This window comes from Chenopodium album, chromosome 9 (genome assembly GCF_948465745.1).
Source record: "Chenopodium album chromosome 9, dcCheAlbu1.1, whole genome shotgun sequence".
In the NCBI taxonomy this organism is placed as follows: domain Eukaryota; kingdom Viridiplantae; phylum Streptophyta; class Magnoliopsida; order Caryophyllales; family Amaranthaceae; genus Chenopodium; species Chenopodium album.
The window spans coordinates 66,342,760-66,361,465 of record NC_137842.1 but is presented as its reverse complement, the minus strand read 5'-3'; the positions used below and the strand labels follow the sequence as shown (position 1 = coordinate 66,361,465).

The following is an 18,706-nucleotide window of genomic DNA, read 5'->3' as shown; positions in this document are numbered from 1 at the left end:
GTCTTTATTTTCTTTTCATCTTTCTCTTGTATAAGGTATTAAGCATGTAGTGCCAAGTAGTAGAATTCTATTGGTCAGCAAAAAGGGAGACATGCACAGCTGATTTCACAAGTAGACAACAAGATATGCTCATAAAAATGGCTCAAGATTTAAGCTACCTAGGCTACACAAAATAGCTAGCTAGTTAGTATATGGTTTTGGAAGGTTGTTTCTGAGCAAATAAATCCATATCTCAAATACCAAAGATTTGTGATAACAATAAAAATATTAATATCTGCATGGTTGAGTATTCAGTTTGTTGGCATTTACCTCAGCTTTGGCTATCAGGACAAAATCTTGTTGTTGATTGCAGAAATCACGTACAAGCCAGAGTTAGATGCTGACATGCAAGAAAAAAAATAAATTGATCAATATCGTTCAACATGAGAAAGAAACAAACAAAAGAATCAAAGTAAATTGTGTTATTATATTGATTGCCACTCTTCTAGTTTGTACTATCATGAAGTCGTGAAAATCAATATTTATCCAACTATAATGACCCGTTGTTTACAAGGAAGCCAAGTTTGAAGAGTTACACTCACACCAACAATCATAAATTATTACAGTAACATTTACTAACTCAAAGAAATCCATTCATTTGGGAAAAAAATTGCATGATACAAAATATATTAAAAGTCTAGGGATATAAACCAAATTCAAATTACACCTAAAATTAAAAGTTCTAACACAAAGCAAAAAAAAAACCTAAGTGACCATAAGCTGAGGCAAATTTAACTTTGCATTCACCTCATAAATTTGTAGTTCGTATTTGTTCATGGAGTGAAAAATCACCTCCAAGAACTTCTTAGTTAAAGCTTTAACCATTCACCTTTGATTTATAGGTTCCTTAATTAATTTCGAACGGTACATAAGAGCCCATTCTACCTCAAAACAAGAGACAAAACAATTTAAGGGCAATTAAGCAATAGTTAAGCTCCGGAGTAGGATCTAACTCGCTCTAATTTCATGAACCCTATATGATCTAACTCTCTCTTTCATTCTAATTCTGGAATGCTCTCCTACTACTAAAAATTGTAGTCCCAAAAATTGCAAAAAGTCTATGTTTATAGCATGCTATTACTATCTACTTTGCGATACAATATCAGAAAACAAAAAATCTACCCCAAGCAAACCACTCCACCAGCAAATCCTACATAGATAGATGCATTACATGCATACATAAAGAATACGAGCAGAATCACAGAGGAAATAAAGATATTTCATAGTATTTTCGTCCTATTATATCTACAAAATAAAGTAAAGTGCGTATTTATTTTAACCTCAGATGCAAATTTGAAGAATATTTTCTTTATCAGGAAGTAGGAAAAACAAAGCCATGAATCCTTTTTTGGTCTATCAAAGTGACCCACCTACACCATAGGTTAGTTCCTCTTAAGCCACATCCCCACCTCAACAAAACTTTTAAGACCTTAGTTGCACAGGAACATCTGATGTTTTTCTTTCCTTTTAAATGCAAAGCAACAAATAATTAAAAAACATAAACAGTTTTCCCCTGGGAGTAAAGGTTCTCTGTGGAATTATAAAACTCCATAGAAACCAAGAGATCCCTATCTCCTTTCCCCTTGTTTTGAAAGTGATTCTTTATGTTCTCTTGCCCTGCTTCTCTATGGAATTTCGATCCTGTGGTTTCTAAAGAGACGGGTCACTCATTTTTCTCCACCTTTTCGCTGATAAGCAGATTCGCCAACTGGCTTCTTCTCTCCCCCCCTCACAACTCTTTTTAACCTCCTTATAAGTAGCCTTAATTTGTAACATAATTCTACAAGTGAAAGCGTGAAAGCCACAAGCTCCACTTATTCAAATAACAAATTACAACCTTTCCCATCCCTCCCTAACCTTCAAAGAAACCAAATCAAATCTAGTCCTTCCTCTCTTTTCCTTTCAAATCTCTCAAACTGATATAAATCTATACAATGGCTTCAAGCAGGAATATGAACACACCATGGACAGGAAAACAGAACAAGCAATTCGAGAGGGCTCTTGCGTTGTATGACAAGGATACCAAAGATCGTTGGCAGAATGTTGCTAGGCTTGTGGAAGGGAAATCAGCCGAAGAAGTCAAGAGGCACTATGAGATCCTCCTTGAGGATCTCAACCGAATTGAGGCAGGTCGTGTCCCTATTCCTAACTACAGGCAATCCACCGGTAACTCCATGAACTTCAATGAGGAGCAAAGGTATCTCTCAAGTCTCAAACAACATGTCATTAAAATTAGAATATAGTTTTGATCAACATTGATTCTATGAATAAAATGCATAAGAACTTGAGAGGAAACAAGGATTAAAGTATAACACATTCAAAATAATTATTTTAATGCAACATGGTCAATGCATATTGAAGTTATTGTAATCAACCTGGCTAAATTTATACTAAAATATGACATAAACCATTAGCATACATTATATATCATGCATGTAATTAGGCCAACGTTAATTTAAGTTGAATATGCCCTGTTGTACAAGTTCAATTTCACAGGGATGAAGGGGACCAGGGATCCAACTTCTAAGTTCAGGAAAGTTGATAGGAAAATCTTGGAAAGTTTGGGAGTTTAGATGGCCCATATAATTTGGCTTGATTATCAATTATAGGTTGTTTACTTTGACAGGAAGAATCTGAATCTAAAAATATTCTTTTCTTACCTGCTTATCCTGTCTCAAGTCCAAGATAAAAGTTCACATGTGATCTCATCCTAAATTGATTCCAGATCCCACCTAGTGTTGGTCTGTGCCCCTTTATTTATATTTGTAAAAAGGTCTAGAAATTTATATTTAAAAAATAAAAAACAAGTCTCAGCCCTGCTCCCAGGATCAGCTATTTTTAATTTTTTTAATTATTGACGAAAATGACCCAAATTATCACTCATGAGCACACAGAGGCAAAGCGAGGTTTGGACAATGAAAAGGGCCCATATCAACCTAAATAACTAGTAATCAAAAAATAAATTCATAATCAAGAGTTGGAAGGGGATGGGCGTGGCATACTTAAATACTTTGGCCCCTTAATAGCCTCACCTTGCATGAGCACAGTTCCTCTGCATTAACCAGCAGACAAGGAAGAAAAAAAGTATATACAAACACATGGTATGGTTTTCTATTTAATTGCTTTACAAGGGAGAAGTTGGTGTTAAAAAGAAAAAGGAAAAACATTAATTACTGCAACAATAGCAAAACCAAAGATAGAATAGAGGCCTGCCGTGTAATGCAAAAAACAATGGTGGGTACCAAACACGATTACACAGCATCAATGATCCAAGTAAACTTTTCAAAGGCCCAAATTTATAGTTGCATGAAAATACATCCATGCAAAGTGGTACCTAAACAGCTGCATATTGAAAGGCTCCCTCCCCACAATTCCCCTCAGCATAAAAAAAAAAAAAGTCCTATTGTAAATAAAATATAGAAAAAAGTGGAGGAATTTGTTCCTAAGATTAACTTTTTGCTTTTCATACTTTTCCAGGCAGCTAAGGTATCTCAGGTTGCAGTGAAGTTGTAACACCAAGTGCAATAGCTACGATTTTGTCTGGAACAGCCTCTTATGTTCCTTTATCCTTTTCCTGTAATTGCAGTCTAAAAGGGTCTTACTTGACCACGGCTTCTGTAATGTTGTATCAATGTGTATTATAAGTATTTTCAAATGACTTGATTTCATGAAACTTTCTTGCATTTTATCTATTCTGTTCTATAACATGAGAGTGAGGCTTAAACATGAGTGTAACTTACAATTTTAATACATAAGTTCCCATAAATCACTTAGCTAATGCAAACAAGCATACCATAGAACTTATTGAAATAGATTGACAAGAACTCGTACTTTTCTCTTAAGCTCAAATTCCAGAGGTTTTAAGTGAGTCATGTTAAATTTTCCTGATTGGCATATCTTATGTCAAAAAGGTCATCCATAAATACCAAAATAATGTTCCCATTACTATTGAAGATCAACAGATATATATCATGATATGAAATTCTCCTATCATATTAGACTAAGATTCCTCATCCTAAAAGAATTTTGTAGATCAGACAACCAATAGCATTGTGACCAAATATTCTACAAAAAAAATAAAACAGAAATTGACTCTACACATTTATGGGATAAAATGCATCAAAAAACTATGGGCATGGAACATCTAAAAAAGAAGGTGCACAGCCAGTTCTACCAGGAAGCTACTGAGTTAAAATAAGACCCATTGAACCCCAAAACATTGAAAACTGAAAAGTTTGTAGGAACAAGGGAGGACATCTATTAACACACTCACAGTTACCATTGACACTCGACATTGGTATGCTCCATGAACACACTAATTAGATTAGTTATAGTGTATCATAGAGCTTCAGAGGCTAAGGTAATAGATTTCAAATGTTTAGTTAGGAACAATGCTTGGCATCATAGAAAGGGCTGTTATCTTATCTAATACTCTGTCTGTCCTACTTTTAGTATTCCAAAAAACTTACAAATTGACTTTCAGTGCAGATTTAAGTAAAAGCACAAAATCAAAACAGTGATGTGATTTTCAAGTGTAAGGAAGAGACAACAAGTATTAAACTTGGCAAAACGAATGTAAAGCACAAAGCGCACAAGCTACAGAGCGGAGAGATTTAGAAATTTTAGATGAAAAGAGTGAACATGATTATTAAAACATAATAAACCATACAGAAGTAAAATCAAGCCACATAAATTAGTATTTTAACTCAGGCAAGAAGTTAAAAACGATTCAGTAGTATAAGTTGGCAAAGCTAGTACAGCATTTGAGATAAAATGTATACGCTTCCTCAGATTCAGTTATAACCATTAAATCAAAGTATCAAACCCTCATTTATTCAAACATTTCACCAGCATAGCTACACTCAATTACACAACAGCATGAAATTCCATACATCAGATAACTTAAAAAAAAAGACATGGGAGTAAGAATCAAGAGAAAAAGTACTAATAAGTTGCCACCCTTGTAATGATATGGTCAAAAACTCATGATGTTTTCAACATAAATTCAAGACTAGAGTACTAAACAAAGATGGCCCAAAGATTGCTGCACATGCCAAACCTCCACAGTTTTAAGAGACATTAATTTGGGTTATAGAACAGAATCAACCAATCAGCTCCTCAATAAAGTACGGAGCATCTATCATCTAACCAATGGTCCTAAGAAAGACTACATAGCTTAAAGTTGAGCCTTCATTAAATCCAAGCTCGGCCAAGAAGTAACCATCAAAAAGTACTTTCCAGAATTTTTTTTATTGGCGAATCTTCACAAATCCCTCAACCTAATAAGTGAAAGCTGAGTTGAGATATTGCCGAAGCATCTTAAATTTGATTGGCCATAGAAAATATATACCCCGTCTAACTTCACATCTCCAACTTGATTGAGCTAGAAATATCCTTCCTCCACCAAATCCTAAGGAATCACATCTCAAGATATTACACGTTTAGATTACCCACTGAAATACATTGGAGCATTTTGGGCATCTCCGAATTAGTTACCTATGGAAGATCTATTTTAGTGATTTGGATACTTGATTCATAACTATATATGGTAAAAATCTAATCTCTGAATTTCCATCTTTTTAAAAGTCTCAAAATTAATTTCAACCAGTAGGATATTTCTCATTTACAAAAACCAGCACTTTAGCGGCCCATTTGATAGGTGGTAATATGTGGCAGTGAAGAAAATGAATTTATGTATCCTTTATCAAAGGAAGCATCATCCTAATGTACATTTTGAAATCCTTTTTGATCAATCACTCTAAAATTTTGACGCAATACAAATATTCCAATTTGTCACTCCAAAGGTCAAAGTGTCAATAAAATACTATAAATTGGAGAGATAAAGGACTACAACTTTAGCCAAATACTACGTAAATATCAGTTTGATTCCCATGGGAATCATTAGTCACTACACTCACTACCATAATAAAGAACCTTCTAAACTGAACCTCCCTTTCTTATTGCTCTAAAATAATATCAACAAGGACTCCATGGCCCAATGGATAAGGCGCTGGTCTACGAAACCAGAGATTCTGGGTTCGATCCCCAGTGGAGTCGTTACTACTAATTTTTAGTTTTTTTTTTTCCCCTAAACCTCCAGCAGGCAGTTATCTACCGAACAGAAATCTCTAAAATGCATATTATGATCAACAAACCAATGTAATGATCGATCACTTAAAATTGACGAAAAAAAAACTGAATAAGATAAACAGGTTTAACGCCGATGTTAACTGACCTGAAATTGACAAACAATTTTCTCCATTGCCATTGGACAGCAAAAACCCTAAGATCAATCACATCGATGAAAATCAATGCATTCACCTCAATTTTTGATTATGCAGACACAACTTTAATACGAAAATTGAGGAATTCTGGAATTACAAAGATATAAGGATTAGGATTTGAGTTTGAAGTTGTGATTAAGGTTTTCAATTGCGAAAAATCAACTTGCAATTAACAATTTCATGAATAAAATTGTGCAAAATCAGATTCATTACCTTGATAGATAGAGATGACGTTGAGGAAAGCGAAAACTAGATCGATCAAGTAGGCGAAAATCAATGCATTCACCTCGATTTTCGATCACGCAGACAAAAATTTAGTGCAAAAATTGAGGAATTCTGGAATTACAAACATATAAGGGTTAGGTTTTGAGTTTGAAGCTGTGATTAAGGTTTTCAACTGCGAAATTTCAAAATCATATACATTACCTTAATTGTTAGAGATGAAGTTGAGGGAAGTTAAAACCCTAAGATCGATCAATTAAGCGATAAGCAATGCATCACCTCAATTTTGGATCAGAGAACACAAATATTGTACGAAAATTGAGGAATTCTGGAATTACAAAGAAATTAGGGTTTGAAGTAGTGATTAAGGATTTCAATTGCGAAAAATTAACTTGCGATTTTACGATTTATGATCAAAATTGTTCAAAATCAAATACAATACCTTGATTGTTAGTGATGAAGTTGATAGAGAGAAATTGATCGCGAAATTCATCTGCTTCCATCACTGTTAGCCCGCAATTGTGGAGTTTCAAATGTTGGTGTTTTGGCGGGGAATTCTTCTCCTCTCCTCTCTATATGTAGCCATGTAGGTTGACTATTCTGTGCTTCCCTCCCAAAATGAAATAGCAAAATATTGACAATTAATTTTAATAATTTATACTCTCTCACTCTGCTACTTTGGTAGAAATGTAGAATTGTAGAAACCTGTATTTATGCTACAAAAATAGGTTTGACGATTATTTTTTGGGTCTCTTTGTAGAAGTTTTTTTTAATTTATTTTTTTATTTTAATCCCGTCAAGCTAATAAAGCGTTACAATTCTTACAAATTTTACATTAGGAAAATTTGATAATTACCACCAACTATTGTTGTCAAAATTGAAAATACCGCCACAAGTTTTTTTTTTTTTTTTTTAAATTTTACCACCTAGTTTTTTCCAAAAGTTTTAAAATTCCCACCTTTTGTGTAACATGACGTCAGCATGGGCCCACACTTTCGTTTCCCTCTCTCTTCCCTCGATTTCCCTCTTTCTTCCCACGATTTCCTTCCAAATTCATCTTTAAATTTGATTTTAAATACAAAAATTTCGCAAATTAGGTTATAATTGCTACAATCTAACCTACAATGAACTGAATTAAGTAGTTTAATTAGGGTTTGGGTAATCAATTTGGGGGTTTTTGCTCAATTAAAAAAATTAGGGTTTATGAGTTGATTAATTGGACAATTAAACATGTAATTGGGAAAAAAACATAATTTAAACATGTAATTGGGGCGAAAACACTAACATTGTAGTGGTGATTAATGAATTCATAAACCGTAATTTTACATGTAATTGGGGCGAAAACACTAACATTTTATGAATTACATGTTTAATTGCCCATTTAAATTATGTTTTTACCCCAATTACATGTTTAATTGTCCAGTTATTCATCCAATTAATGAATTCATAAACCCTAATTTTTTGAATTTAGCAAAACCCCCAAATTGATTACCCAAACCCTAATTAAACTACTCAATTCGATTCGTTGTAGGTTAGATTGTAGAAATTATAACCTAATTTGCGAAATTTTTGTATTTGAAATCAAATTTGAGAGATGAAATTGAAAGAAGGGAGTAGAAGAATAGGGGATCGGAAATCGAGGGAAGAATGAGGGAAAACGAAAGTGTGGGTCCCATGATGACGTCATGCGGCAAAAAGGTGGGAATTTGAAAACTTTTGGAAAAAACTAGGTGGTAAAATTTTAAAAAAAAAAAACTTGAGGTGGTATTTTCAATTTTGGCAACAATAGTTAGTTGGTGGTAATTATCAAATTTTCCTTTACATTACATGTTATCGCTCATTAGATAACTCATATTGTAGCTACTAGACTTGGGGTGGGTACAAATTTGTAAATAAGACTCACTTATTAAATATAGTGTTACATCATCAACATGTGTGGGTTGACCCAAGGGGTAGAGAAATTGTCATTGTATTATATTACCTCCGTTTCTTTTTAGTTGGCACGTATTCCTTTTTAGGAAGTTCTTTTTTTAGTTGACACGTTTTCTTTTGGGATAACTTTTTTACCTTGTATTTACAAGTTACCCCACTTGTTTTTTCATTCTCTCTCTCTCCTCTCCTTAATATATGTGCCTAAATTAAACGCGTCGACTAAATAGAAACGGAGGAAGTATGCTTTTAATGATTGGGAAAAAAAATAGTTAAAAATCAAAACGGATTAAGTAAAAAAGAACTCAGGAAGTATAAAATAGCAATGATGAAAAATCTCAATACTCCATAACTTGTAGTAGGCTGTAGCTAGTAGGCGTTTAAGTTTTACATAAATATGAATCACAAATACTCTAATTTTCTAGAACAATTCAGCCACCTACAACCAAGATTAAAACAGAAGAAATCATAACCAAAAATATGGTGTACTTCAATCTTTCTTGGGTACTAGAAGGTGAAGCATTAGAATCCATAGTATTATAAAACGTACGATTATCATATCGTAGCAAACATTTAGGCCTAATAGTTTGCGCCCCTTGAGTACCATCACAACAAGACCTTAAAGATGAAAGTGCAAATCTCAAACACTTGCTACAATTAACTCCAACTATATCAGGCGTACACTGAGCCAAACCATAAATTGTTTCATCACTTGTAACATCCGCTTCTCTGGTGGCGAAACCCGGTACATTCGACGACGATCCATTTCCAAACGCTGCTTCACTAATCAGCATTTCCAACATTATCCCCAATGTATGGTTGTACTGCTTGTAGTTTGACACTTTCGCCGTGGGTGCCCCAACTGTAATACTTGCGGCCGGTTCTAATAGGCCGTACATTGAGTGATTAGCATAGCGAAAGATGCACTCGTCAGAATCGAAAAGGCCGTCTTTATGTTTACAATCTGCTTCTTGAGCAAATTTTATGGCGTTGACTATACAACTGTCGCAGTGATCGGAAGAGAGATCACCACGACACATGTAGTAGCCGTATACGATGTCGGGTTGGTCCCCGGCGCTGGTGAAGTAATAGCCGGTTTGCGAGGCGTGGGTGGTGAAGGCGGAGTAAAGGTTGTTGACGTTGTTTTGATAGGAAATACTTGCATTTGTAGCTAATATACAAGAGAAGGACATGTTATTGATAATTGATTCAGAGGTAACGGGTTTACAGAAACAATGTAACAAGATTAATGAAAAGGCTAATTTCAGAATTATTGCTGGAATTTTTTGTTGATGTACCATGGTTTTGGTTTTTGTATCTTAAAATCTTGTTTTTGAAAGATGAAGAAGCACAAATATACTTTGTATATTGTTATGGTGGCCTAAGCCAAATGCAAGCGTAAACAACCTTCGAAATGAAGTAATACTATATGATGTTTGAACATAACATGGGATTCTTTATTTTAATCCCGTTGACAATTTCTCGGATCAAGACACCATATCATGGTCGACCTGTCCAATAATAAGTAGTTACGTATAATGTTTTCTTTCTTTATTGACTATTTAAAAATTGCACCTTAAAATATTAACTTTGTGAGAGATGAAGAGTATGAATATAAAAGTATTTATACATAATTCTTCAAAGATGAGATGGGATCATGTATATTATCTCACGTTATATATAATCTTCGGGATTTAATTATAGGATTTCATATCACTTAAGAAAAATTATAAAAACTTTTATATCACTAAGGGTCTGTTCTGTTCAGCTTAATTTTAATTTAATTAAGTTTAGCTCCAATCAGTTTAGTTCAATTCAATTCCTCATTTTTTTTTTCTCTCATAAACAATTTATTTCAGCTCTATTCAGTTCAGTTCAGCGGCTTCAGCCTCAATCGGTTCAATTCAGTTCAATTGTTTTCAATAAATCGGAATATTCCCTGAGTCGTTAATCGCAGCTATATTATAGAATTTCTTGATATTTTGCTAAGTGACATATTATATATGCAAAATTAAGAATTAAATATTTAATATGGAGTACTTGTTGCGTGAGTGATAAGTACTTATTAGCTATCTCTATCCATTCAATTGACTATTCATACTCTGGCTATGCCTCATACTTGACTAATGACTTTCAACCCATCATTTGCATATACATGCTTCCTAATTGTTTACACTATTTTCTTTTTTTGAAGTATAATTTTATAATATTTTATCGTAAATTCTCACTAAATTTATATACTTCCTCGTTACGAATTACTCGCAACAAAGAAGTATTATTTGTGAGACATAAAATATTGCGAGTAATATGTAACGGAGGGAGTATATATATATATATATATATGGAAAAATTAGAAATAATTTTTTGAGGCATTTGTTGTTGATCACTTTTCAATAGGCAATAGCCAAGGAGTCCAACAATTTTTTGAGGCATTTGTTGAAGGCACCCGGTCGTTCCAATGGAGCTAAGTGACCAGCCTTCTTTAGCACTTGCAAATTAGTCCCGGCTCCCAATCTCCTGCACCGGCAATTATCAATAAGACATAGTTATTGCCTCGGTCATTATTACCTTTTATTCGAAGTCATAGTAAAAGATCACATTAATACTGTTGTAAATATAAACGTAACAGTAAATAATTGTGGACTTATTAAGACGACCAATACCCCTACATATGCAAAACAAATTTTATCACATCCATTTCAAAATTTCAAAAAGGATCATACTCTTTCAAGTTGTTTGCCACTTCCATGTTGAAAATTTTGTCATCGTTGCCCCAGAGTAAGTGTATCCTCTACAACAGGGATAGAGGAAAAGTAAGTTAGAAATTCGATATGGAAATCTTGCTAGGAATGATAAAATAAAGTTGACATATGCTGATTTGCCAATTAAGAATGTAAATTAGTCATTAATTAATAGAATTATATAATTACAAGACAATACATGCAGACCTGTCGAAATTGATGGTTGGTGACATGCTCATCTTTGACCACAAGAGCCTCTAATATTGCAACTCTTTCTTTTCTATTGCCAAACATGACCTGGCATCATCACAATTATTTACAGCAATACATACAGTAATTTTCAGCACATATATTAAAGAGTGGACCAATAATTATTGCAAAATATTATAGTCATTTTTTTTATATTAAAGAGTGGACCAATAATTATTGCAAAATATTATAGTCATTTTTTTTTATTTAACAATAATAAGCTAATTCCATTTAAATTTAGTTAGATATTGATTGCATCATAGTTCAATTATATTATCAAAATTCAAGAGAGTACCTAAATAAGACTAGATTTTGCATTCGTGGCAAGGTTGTGGGCCTTCTGGAGTCTGGACCATGTCTCATTACACTTTGCAAACGTTGCACCAATCAAAGCCCCCACTGAGCTACGTATACAATTCACCATCTATCTAACTAATTACTGCGTTTCATGCCTATTGTTTTTGATCGTTCCTACTTTAACCAATGATGTCTCACAAAATAATAATAAATGAAAAGAGTAATATAAAACGGATTAAATACAATTGTTGCCTTGTTGGGATTGTTTTACGATCGCTATTAAAAATATTAGTTTCATAATTTGATTTGGTATTAATTTAAAACAAATTAAATTTAAACAAGAAATTTCTACTCCGTAATAAAAATAAGGTAAGGTCTTTAAAGAGAATACGATATTGTATCATTATTTATCCTTCGTAAGAGTATGTCATAAATTTCAAACATAAATCGTTATTACTTTGAATTGACTATATATACCTTATCCCTATATCATATATTAATATACGTAGTATTATCCTATGGTAGCTTTAATATACTTTCTTTCCATTTTCAATTCTAAATTAATTAATTAGTCTTTTTCACACGTATGCTTCATAAAAAACCCCACAAATGTATTTAATTAATTTAGTCATTTTCACACGTATACAATAACTAGAATGCAATTGTCCACCATTAATTTTCCCACAAGTGCAATTAAGGGAAAGAAGAATTTAGTTAAGTACCTCAAAAATGTGTTTATAGAAGACTTTAGGCATCCAAGGCAAGCTATAAGAAGCTTTATCAAGAAGAACTTTGACACCTTCAACAGAATTAGGCATCAAAAACTCCGGCCAAGAATTAAACCCTATCCTTTCCAAAGCCTTACTACTTATGGAGTCAGACAACGCCAAAACCGAACCGGTAACCACCATCGAATCCACCAAGTCAGGGTAGTGTTCAGCCATTTGGAACCCAACAAACCCACCATAACTTAACCCGACCACCACACATTTCTCAACACCCAATTTCCTTAACCCTTTTGCAAAACAATCTGCTTGAAATCTAGGAGTTATCTTAGTTTTACTTGTTAAATAAGATCCACCAAAAAAAAGGAGGTCAGGTATATAAAGATCATACTTTTTTCTTAGGGCTAAAACTTGGAATTGCCATGTTAGTATGCCATCACCTGCGAAACCATGTATAAGAACTAAAGGCGAAAACTTCTTCTTCTTCGTGTCGTCGTCGTCGTCGTTGTTGTCGTCATTATTATTATTATTAACCCAAAAATGAATAATTGTTCCTGGATCTATCTCCACATCCTTAGATTGCATCCCTACTAATTTCATCATTTTGTGTAAAATGGACATGTAGCAACTCACGGTGTTCACCATCTCTCTTTCACTTTCTCTCTCTTTCTATCGTTCTCGATTACTTTGAATATAATGCTTCGTTATATAATGCACCTCTACCCTACTAATAGAAATTTCGTTGTTTCAGCTAATCAGGCCGCCACGTTTACATTACTACAAGAATTTCTTTATTTTATTTTAATTAGCTACCTAATTAAGCTTTTTTATTTTTTTGAATAGACCTAAGTTAGGCCAACTAATAACTACAGATGTGATCGCTGACGTACCATCTTCACATCTTTCCAATAATTTATCCCCTATTAATAGTTATGTGACTTAAACCATCTGTGATAACTAAATTTGAACCACAATATTAATACTACGTATAATCGCATGGGATGCATGCTATAACTTGTCATGTTTGAAAAGCTGTTTTTGTTTGGCCTTAACTCACAAATTTAGTTGTTGACACAATATTAACAAGGAAAAACATGTAAAAAAAAAAAAAAAAATCTTAGGGGTATAAATGTGCACATACTACTTTTTTTTTTAGGAAAACGCTGAGCAGTGCATTAATTAACAGATAATGAAAGTATATGAGAGTACATACGGACTAATCTCTAAAGGACATTGATTAACCCACACTTGTTCTAGACCATAAGGAACTAACTTTAATAAGGGCAATAGTAACTAATCATTTTTTAGGATATTTTTTTCAAACATTATTCATGATAAGATGAGTTATTTAATGCGGTGTATTTTTAAAAAAAATAGGGATCCATACAATCTCTTTTGACCATCTTTTGTGATTATTTGTAACAAAAAAATATGCTCATGTGGTGTTCAAATCCGTCTTGATATCTTCTTTTCAAAATCAACTTTTTATAACTTTTATTAAAGCATAATTAAAGATATTGATAGCAAAAGTATTATGCTAACATATGTAAAATGACAAATAATGATGCACTTAAAAATAAACCGAGCAAGTATTATTATATGTTTGACCTTGACTGTTTGGGGTCTTGTCCGGTTGTCCCCGGGGCCCAAGCTAAGGTTCTCAACCAAAACTTGATGTGTTTATTTCTTTTCAATTATACTTTTTATTTTTTATTTTTTATTTTTGAGGGACTCGATTTTATTACTATTGTTTACTTTCAATTATTTACTACTATATACGAGTAGTATTTTTTATTTTTGAGGGATTCAATTTTATTACTATTATGACATCGTCTTGCTTTTTACCCATCATTAATGTTCAATGTTAAATGCCAATTACAATAATTTTACTTTTGTTTTGACATATGCTTATATAATTAAACGAAGGAAAAAAGATATATACAGCCTAACTAAAAGTGGAAAGAATAGACAATAAATAAACATTTATTACATCGATTTACTCGTAAATTGTCGATAAATTCCCAATTAATACTAAAAAAGGAAGGACGATAAATGCTTATATACAGCCCTAAGGGCTGCATATAGCATTACCCTTAAGAGAATAATACAATAGAAAAAGAAAACTTGATGAATTGATGATACTGCAGCGGTAGCAAGTAGATATGCTGGAATTACAATAATTAGGTGCTATTAAATGCGACAAACTTAACAAACTATAAATAGTGTTTAATTTATTGTCGATTATCTATCTATAGCCAAGGAGTCCAGCATTTTTTTGAGGCATTTGTTGAAGGCAAATGGCCTTTCCAATGGAGCTAAGTGACCAGCCTTCTTTAAAACTTGCAAGTTCGTCTTGCCACCCAATCTCCTGCATGCATCGTCGATCATCAATAAGACACAGGTTTTACCTCGTTATTACCTCTTATTCGAATTTAATTGTCACATACCCTATTGAAGATTCAAATTACGATACATCTAAATTTACGCAATAAAAAATAACTAAACTGAGGTGAATATAGAACTAAATACGAGTAGTAAATTATATAGGTGTTAAAAAGTTGAAAAAGATCATACTCTTTCAAGTTGTTTGCCACTTCCATGTTGAAAATTATGTCATCCTCGCCCCATAGTAGGTGTATCCTCTAGAAGGGTGAAAAAGGAATAATATAAAAATTAGGATTAATAAAAATAATTTGACATGTGCCAATTTAGAATGTTAATTAGTCATTAATTATAATTTTTTTAAAAAATACATACAAGTTTAGCTTACCTGCCGAAATTGATGGTTGGTGACATGCTCATCTTTGACCACAAGAGCCTCTAATATTTTAACTCTCTCCTTTCTATTATTGCTAAACAAAGCCTGCCATCATAACAATTTGCCGCAACATACACAGTAATTTTAAACACGGACATTAAAGAGTGGCCCAATAATTGCATAATACTCCGTATTATAATCAAATTATGTACGTCTTTTTGTTAAAAGAACAATAAAGTAAATTGCCAGTTCCAACCAATTTTAGTTATATATTAATTATAATACTCGTACTAATTGTCAAACTGTTGTTGTCTCTTTTCTCTTCGATAGGAATTTCATTTTTGCAAACTACAACAGTTAATGGGAATTTGATTTAATGCCAACTACCATAGTACCATGCATGTATACCAAATGATGTGAAATGTGAATAGATCATAATAATACGGATCGGAGTTTGAAAAAATATTGGATTCTTTTAAAATAACAATTGATAATCAAATAACATATCATCTAGACTATGTCTCGTAATAATTGTCAAGATTAACTTTGAGATGGAAGAAGTAACATTGGATTAACACCTAAATTCGATCAACATGAATATAATATCAATAATGAACCAACAAATGAATAAGGTCCAAAACTAGAAAAATTAATAAATAATTGTATGTAGTTTAGTTAAATTGGAGGAGATAAATCAATCCTCAGGGATGTCAAAGACATATGTAGTGTGGCCAATGCAACAACACAAAACCCCTCGAAAAAACGCAACCCAAAATTATGAATATATCAAGGATCACTTAAACAACTTATCGTTTAATCTTCTTGGTTTAGCACCTTTATTAATGTGTGTCAAAAATATCAATCTAAATATGAAAATTGAACAAAATAAAATTCAATAGAACAATTAATTCATATGATTTGAATGGTCACGTACTATGTATGGAGAAACAAATTTTTTTGTTTATTATTAATAATTTTTATTTTTATTTTGATTTTATGAAAAAGACCCAATAATTTTATATGTAAAATTGAACTAGGCCCTGAAAACCTAAGCCACATGTTGTGAATTCTTCTAACATTTATAATAAAGTACAAGTAAAATGCATTCATCAACCATATATTTTCCCCACTATTTCAATTGATGAAGGAGATGAAAATAAGTTAAGTACCTCAAGAAAGTGTTTGTAGAAAAAGTTAGGCATCCAAGGCAAGCTATAAGAAGTAACATCAAGAAAAGCCTTGACACCTTCAACAGAATTAGGCATCAAACACTCCGGCCAAGAAGAAAACCCTATCCTCTTCAAAGACTTACTACTTATGGACTCGGACAACGCCATAACCGAGCCGGTAACCACCATCGAATCCACCAAGTCAGGGTAGTGTTCAGCCATTTGGAACCCAACAAACCCACCATAACTTAACCCGACCACCACACACTTCTCAACACCCAATTTCCTTAGCCCTTTTGCAAAACAATCTGCGTGTAACCTTGGAGTTATCTTAGTTTTACTACTAGTATAGGATCCACCAAAAAAGAGGAGGTCGGGTATATAAAGATCATACTTTTTTCTTAAGGCTAAAACTTGGAATTGCCATGTTAGTATGCCATCACCTCCGAAACCTTGTATAAGAACTAAAGGCAGTAGCTTCTTCTTCTTCTTCTTCGTGTTGTTGTTGTCGTTGTCGTTGTTGTTAACCCAAAAATGAATAATTGTTCCTGGTGTTACTTCCACTTCCTTGGGTTGCAACCCTGCTAACTTCATTGTTTTGTTTAGGAAGGAAACGTAGCAACTCACTGTGTTCACCATCTCTTATCTCTTACTTGTTTTCTCTCTCTAGCTAGCTTTCTCAAATCTCAATCACCTTGAATGTTTCGTTATTGTACACTACACTTCTACACTTCTACCAGAAAATTCTTTGATTAGCTAACTAGGCCCAGTAATAACTCCAACTGTCTCGATGATATGATATATATAACATCTATTTTGGAATATTCTAAGCGGGATTATTAATATGCAAGTTGATAGTATGTGTATCGACTTACGTTAATAAGGTGACAACTAACAACGTTGGAGATTGTGATTTAACCATATTTTATGATTTATTATACAATAGGAAAAACAATAGTCCTAGGCAGGTCTAGTAAGAATCATCTAGGCATATATTATTGAAATATTTACTATTACCTCCGGTTCATATTATATGCAACTTTGGAATTTTTTATATCTCATAAATAATACACCAAAGGTGCATATATATAATACGAAGCTGAGGTAGTATTTATAATCTTTACTAAAATATAATTAAATGTGTTAATACTTAATAGTACTCCATATGATAAAATGTAAATGGTAAACATAAAAACATCAATGTTGCGATTATAAAAACAAATAAAATATTGTACTCATATATTTTTGCTATAGTAGCATGCAAAATATTATTTATTTATTTATGTGAAGATATGATTTTATCTAACTAAAAGATCGAGTATGATGGTCCCAATTTATATAGCTAATTATAGAAAACGAGTATAAGATATATATACCCTACATTGGATGGTAAAATAAAAATTTGAAGTTGCAATTAAAACAAAAATAAAGAAGGTGTATATGTCTGCTTGATTGGGGCATTTCCCCAAACTAAAGGCCCAACGACCAATGAGACACACTGTACTCAGTCTTAATGTTTTAGGTCAGAATATGGGTATATCATAACTAAAAGATCAGATGTATGATGGTCCTAGATTTCTGATGATGAATTTATCATAAGATTCATAACTAAATGTATGAATGAGTATAAACATGTGTCAGAATTTTTTTAATTTTTTTAATTTTTTTAAATTCAAAGTATAAATATAGCTGTAAGAGAAGGGGCTGGAGAAACTAATTACTTATTACTGTACTATTAAGAGTAGTTATACCAAAAACTTTCATTAATTTCTATTCAGTGTGGATATTATTGGGTTAAATATAGCAATCTATATACTATAAAGAGATACAAATTATGTTTAAGTTACTACGTCCCCCCAACCAAACACGTACTAGCTCTAATAATCTGTGTATAATAAACGTAAGCACAATAAATGGGTAGCTTATTTTTTTTTCATGCAACTACCACTTTCATGGAATTGAAGGGGCGATGACGTAGCTATTGTGCATATAGTCATTCACTCATTATGGTATAGATTGAAAATTCTTAGACTATTATACATCTTTTAGGATAGATGTATGCGGTCTAAATTCACTTCAATAAGACATGTTTATATTGGCACATATGAGACTAAGGTGCTTATAATGGAACTCTAACTCGACTCATTGCTACTCCATACGAGTATTATTTATCATTACTATCATTCATTGTTGCTTAAAAACTAATTATATAAGCAAGACCAAACTTTGGTATTTTTCATTCAATTGATTATGCTTTTATTACATTCATGTAGGTTACACATTCTTGCATTTT

General features: G+C 32.7%; 4 protein-coding genes and 1 non-coding gene across 5 annotated transcripts; 2 read left to right on the top strand and 3 right to left on the bottom strand.

Annotated features, from left to right (window-relative positions):
- Positions 1-1,603: 1,603 nt before the first annotated feature.
- On the top strand, positions 1,604-3,712 carry LOC145558849 (protein RADIALIS-like 4). The gene is made up of 2 exons (XM_081620194.1): positions 1,604-2,236; positions 3,517-3,712. The coding sequence occupies exons 1-2, from the start codon at positions 1,974-1,976 to the stop codon at positions 3,542-3,544; spliced, it is 291 nt and encodes a 96-aa protein (XP_081476320.1). The 5' UTR covers positions 1,604-1,973; the 3' UTR covers positions 3,545-3,712.
- Positions 3,713-6,023: 2,311 nt separating this feature from the next.
- Positions 6,024-6,096, top strand: TRNAR-ACG (transfer RNA arginine (anticodon ACG)). Its single transcript has one exon. It is a non-coding gene; the product is annotated as a tRNA-Arg (tRNA).
- A 2,809-nt stretch (positions 6,097-8,905) lies between these two features.
- On the bottom strand, positions 8,906-9,667 carry LOC145558000 (putative cysteine-rich repeat secretory protein 6). Its single transcript, XM_081619157.1, has one exon. The coding sequence runs from the start codon at positions 9,665-9,667 to the stop codon at positions 8,906-8,908; it is 762 nt and encodes a 253-aa protein (XP_081475283.1).
- A 902-nt stretch (positions 9,668-10,569) lies between these two features.
- LOC145560242 (uncharacterized) lies at positions 10,570-13,143 on the bottom strand. The gene is made up of 4 exons (XM_081621496.1): positions 12,484-13,143; positions 11,423-11,512; positions 11,198-11,265; positions 10,570-10,991 (listed from the first exon to the last, which is right to left on the bottom strand). The coding sequence occupies exons 1-4, from the start codon at positions 13,129-13,131 to the stop codon at positions 10,865-10,867; spliced, it is 933 nt and encodes a 310-aa protein (XP_081477622.1). The 5' UTR covers positions 13,132-13,143; the 3' UTR covers positions 10,570-10,864.
- Positions 13,144-14,451: 1,308 nt separating this feature from the next.
- LOC145560241 (uncharacterized) lies at positions 14,452-17,136 on the bottom strand. The gene is made up of 4 exons (XM_081621495.1): positions 16,414-17,136; positions 15,257-15,349; positions 15,061-15,128; positions 14,452-14,854 (listed from the first exon to the last, which is right to left on the bottom strand). The coding sequence occupies exons 1-4, from the start codon at positions 17,050-17,052 to the stop codon at positions 14,728-14,730; spliced, it is 927 nt and encodes a 308-aa protein (XP_081477621.1). The 5' UTR covers positions 17,053-17,136; the 3' UTR covers positions 14,452-14,727.
- Positions 17,137-18,706: the final 1,570 nt, after the last annotated feature.

Coding starts and splice junctions, on each gene's coding strand:
- LOC145560241 (XM_081621495.1), bottom strand. CDS start 17,052: ATGGTGAACACAGTGAGTTGCTACGTTTCCTTCCTAAACAAAACAATG. Junction 15,350..16,413: donor TCTACAAACACTTTCTTGAG/GTACTTAACTTA, acceptor TTATGATGGCAG/GCTTTGTTTAGCAATAATAG. Junction 14,855..15,060: donor GTGGCAAACAACTTGAAAGA/GTATGATCTTTT, acceptor CGATGCATGCAG/GAGATTGGGTGGCAAGACGA.
- LOC145558000 (XM_081619157.1), bottom strand. CDS start 9,667: ATGTCCTTCTCTTGTATATTAGCTACAAATGCAAGTATTTCCTATCAA.
- LOC145560242 (XM_081621496.1), bottom strand. CDS start 13,131: ATGGTGAACACCGTGAGTTGCTACATGTCCATTTTACACAAAATGATG. Junction 11,266..11,422: donor CCAACCATCAATTTCGACAG/GTCTGCATGTAT, acceptor TCCCTGTTGTAG/AGGATACACTTACTCTGGGG. Junction 10,992..11,197: donor GTGGCAAACAACTTGAAAGA/GTATGATCCTTT, acceptor TTGCCGGTGCAG/GAGATTGGGAGCCGGGACTA.
- LOC145558849 (XM_081620194.1), top strand. CDS start 1,974: ATGGCTTCAAGCAGGAATATGAACACACCATGGACAGGAAAACAGAAC. Junction 2,237..3,516: donor AACTTCAATGAGGAGCAAAG/GTATCTCTCAAG, acceptor ATACTTTTCCAG/GCAGCTAAGGTATCTCAGGT.